Genomic DNA, 5,002 nt, shown 5'->3' on the forward strand with positions numbered 1-5,002 from the left:
TTGAAGAGGAAGAAATAAAACAACGATGAAAGTGTTGAGATCCAACAACAATAACAACAAGAATTGCAGCAGGAGGTCTCTTTCAATGGAAATCAAGACCCAACAACAACAAACTCAATCTGATTTTGATTTTAATTGTACTGAAGATGAGGATACAAGAGAAAGACCAAGTTGAAGAGGAATAGAGAAAGCGGTTCAAATTGAACTTCGGATCTATCTTCCAAATATAAAGAGAGTTCGGATCGTATAATCCGAAGTCCAAAATTAGGGGCATTTTTGGGTTTTCGGGGGGCTTGAGAGAAATGTAAGGGCCTAAAAAGCAATTATGTCTGCCATGCCAAATTCCAACTAGTGTAGTAAACCCAAAATGACAAAACAATTCAGTACCTAAAACGCAACAGGTTCAAAAAAGGTACCGTTCAAAAATACAGGATCGGTGTGCACCAAATTTTTATAACAGTTTGATTTAGCTAGGGACGAACCATAGATACTAAACAGTCGTTTTGATCAATGCTAAACAGTCCAATCGTTGTTGCGTTGCTTCCATTCTTTTAAATAAACTGTTTTTCTAATGATAGCTAAATAGTTAATTTTAACCTCAAATACACTTCAAATTCAAAGACAGCTCTTGCGAGAATGACTTAAATATAAAACCATTTTGAATATCCTTAAAACATTAGACTTTTTCCTTGATCATGAAAGTTTGTATGAGAGATGATGCATTTTCTCCTGCTCATCATTTGTACAACAATGAAAAGAACAAAATAGGCCGAGGGTAGAATGATTACACTTGAGACTCAAAAATCCTACACGAGTCCCACAATTTTACAGTGCCAAAAGTGGGAAAGTGACAAATAATCTACCAAGGCCTTAGTGATGTTAACAACTGGCAATAACAAATAACGCTCTATAACCTTAAGAACTATCTCTTTTTTCTCTCGGTTGTTGCATCCTAGCAAAACCATGGTCAGGGATGAAGCAAACATTACAATTGATCAGTCACAGATTTGACGCCTATTCAACGCGTCTTCAAAGCGGCTACATGATCCCACCCTCATCTCTGTGCTCATGTCATTCTCTGGTGCTGGATAGTAATCCTCTCTCAGCTGAACATCCCTTAGGTTTGGTATTTTGAGGAAAAAGTTCATGAAATGTTCATGAGTAGTCCCATGAATGAAAAGTTTCCTCAGAGTATAACATTCTTGTAGCAAGCCAGCAGCTGGAAGTGACAAACACCTCTGGTTCACATCCTCATCTTGTGGTGGCCAATAATGAAGTTCATTCAGACTCAAACTGCCAATTCCATTGAGGAAGAACCTCTCCCACAAGCTCAAATCCATTTGTCCTGAAGGTGCCGTGTATACAAAACCTTTTGTATCACCACAATCCAGTTGCATCTTTGACAACTGAGGATAACAGGCCAAAATACTCAGACCAAATTCGCTCACTGCCGGTTTTGGCTGCCCTCTGCAATCTCCTTCCACTTTTATACAGATCTCCTCTAGATTGGGGCAATCTTCCAACCCCGCTGATGGTAATTGAGTCAAAAGATCACCAACCTTTATCCAAAGAGAAAGATACTGCAGCTTGTCCCAGCTATTGCCATAGTAACCATTGCTGTTGCCATTGCTTTGCAAAAATGAATCATCAGCCTCCGATCCATACTCGCATTTCTGCCTCTTCCTATTGCTAGTATCTTCTCCACATTCGTCACGACCAAAGGAATCCATTAATTCAGAACCATTCAGTCCATCCAAAGCATTCAGATCAAAGTTGCAAAAACCATGTCCAAAGTTGTCATTTTCCTTCCACACGCAATCAAAATGAAGTCGCTCAATCCGGTCCTGAATAGGCTCGAAAGCTCTGAGAGTAGCTGCAGCGTCAAGGTTGACACAGGAAGCAACCTTGACATCAATCAAGGTCCTTCGAAGCAAGCAAGCCATGGTCCTCAACCCTTTTTCAGTAACAAGCTTGCATCCCTGAATCTCAAACTTCACCAACCGGGAACATCCTCTGCCAATCTCAATCAACCCCATGTCATCAAGGTCACCACAGTTGTTAACAGACAAGGATCGAAGCCCATGGCAAAGGGCGATTCCGTCAAGCCGTGACCCAATTGCCAAACAAATCCCTTGAAACTGACCCAACTTCACAACCTTCAAATTAGGACACTTGGAACTTAACATCTCCAAAGAAACACTACTCTCAGTGACATTTTTACAAACATCTAGAACCAACTCTTCCAAAAGTGGAAGCCCAGAGAACAACGCTTCAAGGGTGCCGCGGTTTAACCTAGCATCCTCTCCAGCCTCCTCATCTCCTCTAGGATTCGTAAAGGAGGAGGTATCAGCCATGTGAAGGAGTTTGAGCTTGGGGCAATTGGAAGCAATAGCCAACAAAGTTTCATCACCTACGAATCCGATGTATCTAGGATCGAAATTGCAAGCGACGAGAAAGTGCTCCAGGTTAGGGCAAGATGAGGTGATGGATTCAATTTGGTTAGACTTGAATCCTTCGGTGAAGGATGTCGTAAGGAGGTTCAAACGACGGAGCGAAGCGGTGGCGGCGGTGTTCGCTGACAGAACCGGTGGGAGATCCTCTGGCCAGTGGTAAAACGATGAGAGATCGAGCGAAGTGAGGGATCGGCATCGCGAGAATAAGGCGGCGAAATCGGAGCCCGGTTGTAACCCCTGAGGACGCTGGTGCCATCGGACGAGACGAAGTTGACGGAGGTCCGGCCAGTGGTTGAAGAGGAGTAATTGGAGTGTTTGAGGGTGACGCACGTAGAGAGTGAGTGAAGTGACGCGCGGGAAAGCATTTCGGAGACGTTGGGCTAGAAGCGGTGAATCAGCGGTGATGGGTGAACAGAAGAGCGCGTGACCCCACGGTGAGAGTAGCGAAACATCGAGATTGGTAACGTGTGTGAAGGAAGTTGGAATTCTGTAAAGGTCACGCGCGTTTCCTCGGAGCGTGAGGGAAGTTCGCGTTTTCCTCTCTAATCGGTAGAAACTCTGACATACAAGTGAGAGTGAGTTTCGAGTTCGTGTGTGAGTGATTCCGGCGAAGACTTTGGATAGAATCTCCTCCGGCAGTTGGGTCACGGAGGTAGCTAGGTTGTTTCCAACCATAGCTGCGCTGGTAAGATGATGATGATGATGATGGGAAGATTTAATTTAATGAGTTAAGGGTTATTGATTGATTGATTGTTGTGGCAGGTTGTGAGTTGTGAGATAGATAGATAGATAGATAGATAGATCGATGATGGAGTACTACAGTAGTATATGGTATGGTATGGAAGGGATGATAATATGGGTATTATTAGTCATTCATTCTCAGAGTGAGAAAACACTTTGTTGGTTGGTGGATTGGGTCAAGCATAGCCACGTGAATACGATGTATGTATCTGCCTATGCTCTGCAAAATTGAGAGAGAGAGAGATTGAAAAGGACGACGACGGATGGTTTGGATTTTTGTAAAGGGCAAGCCATGGGATTTGGATTCTGTAGTTGACTGCACTGTAGTCATTAAATCAAATATGGACTGTCCGATTAAGATCAGATGACTCAGATTTTAAGATCAGATTTTAATTATAAAATTGATCTTAAACTTTAGACTGTATGATCTTGATCAGACGGACTGGACGTAGCCGACTGCACTGCAGTCACTAAATTCCTGACTGCACTCTATGGGAAAGTAATGTAATGCTGCTGCATACCAAATCTCTCTCTACATTATACTTTTTTTATTTATTTATTACTAATAACAAAACTCTAACTAGTGTTTTAGTAACTTAACAATAAATTAATTAATGATAGTAAAATAATCTTAATTTTTAAAAAACTATAAAAATTATTATTTGAAATATAAAATTGACTTGTTTTTTTTATTTTTTAATTAGTATTCATATATGCTTAGTAAAAAAAAATAGTATTCCTATGATACTAGTTAGCATGACTATTACTATTATTTATTACTAGTACCATTTGCGTCTGTCTGTATTTATTATGCAAAACCTAGATAAAAAAAGACATGTTTTATGTTATGTTGAGTTTTTAAATAAAATATTTTTATTGCTAAAAAAATAAAAAAATCAAGGGTATTGTTGGTATTATGAAAAGTTCACACCAATTTTTTTTTTATTCTAAATATAGGTATATAGATTATTGTTATTGATTTTATAGTTGAATAAATTAGGTCTCGTGAGCTTAACTCAGTTGGTAAGGATATCACATTATATATGTATGAGTCGGCGTTCAAACTCCGAACACTCCACTTATTCGTGAAATTTCTAGCCACTAAGTCATTTGACAAAAAAAAATAATCTTAGACATTATAAGAAAAATAAAAGTTTTGCACAAACTACTTCATATCATTAGATTAATTACTTGAACCCTAGACATTTGCTTTTTAAATAGCTATTAAAATTTACAAAACTTAAAGAATCGTGATTTAAGTCTCTAACTTAATAAGTAACAATTCTTCGCCAGGATTTGAACTCTAGATCTTTATTCTTTAACTTCTTTCACCCTTAAATCAATTGAGTTGAGCTACTCACTCAATTATTATTTTGATAGATAGATGAAATAACATTAGCTATTATAATTCACACAAGTTAAAGAATAGAGATTTAAGTCTCATATGATCGTTTAACCTAACAATTTTAGCATTTTTAATAATTAAATTAAAATTTATAGATAATTTATTACTATCTCCGTCCCTAATTATAAGAATCTGTTTGTAAAAAGTGTATTATTCGTTTACATTGTTTTGACTGTAAAAAATGTATAATTTTTTTCTCTCTGTTTGTAAAATATTTATATATAAATATAAATATTATCATATAAGATCTTGTTCAATTTATTTTGTTGAGTATTTTTAAAATATTAATTTTTTTTAATTTTTATTAATAGACAGATAAATATATTAGTAATCAAAATTATACATTAATATAGTGTAGTGGTTAAATATTGTCTTATAATTAAAGATAGATGTAGTATTTATT

General features: G+C 37.5%; 1 protein-coding gene across 1 annotated transcript; it reads right to left on the bottom strand.

Moving 5' to 3' along the window:
• Window positions 1-665: 665 nt before the first annotated feature.
• LOC123906431 (F-box/LRR-repeat MAX2 homolog A) lies at window positions 666-4,034 on the bottom strand. The gene has a single exon (XM_045956332.1). The coding sequence runs from the start codon at window positions 3,126-3,128 to the stop codon at window positions 996-998; it is 2,133 nt and encodes a 710-aa protein (XP_045812288.1). The 5' UTR covers window positions 3,129-4,034; the 3' UTR covers window positions 666-995.
• Between the last annotated feature and the right edge of the window lie 968 nt (window positions 4,035-5,002).

The sequence above is a fragment of the Trifolium pratense genome, linkage group LG2 (genome assembly GCF_020283565.1).
Source record: "Trifolium pratense cultivar HEN17-A07 linkage group LG2, ARS_RC_1.1, whole genome shotgun sequence".
In the NCBI taxonomy this organism is placed as follows: Eukaryota; Viridiplantae; Streptophyta; class Magnoliopsida; order Fabales; family Fabaceae; genus Trifolium; species Trifolium pratense.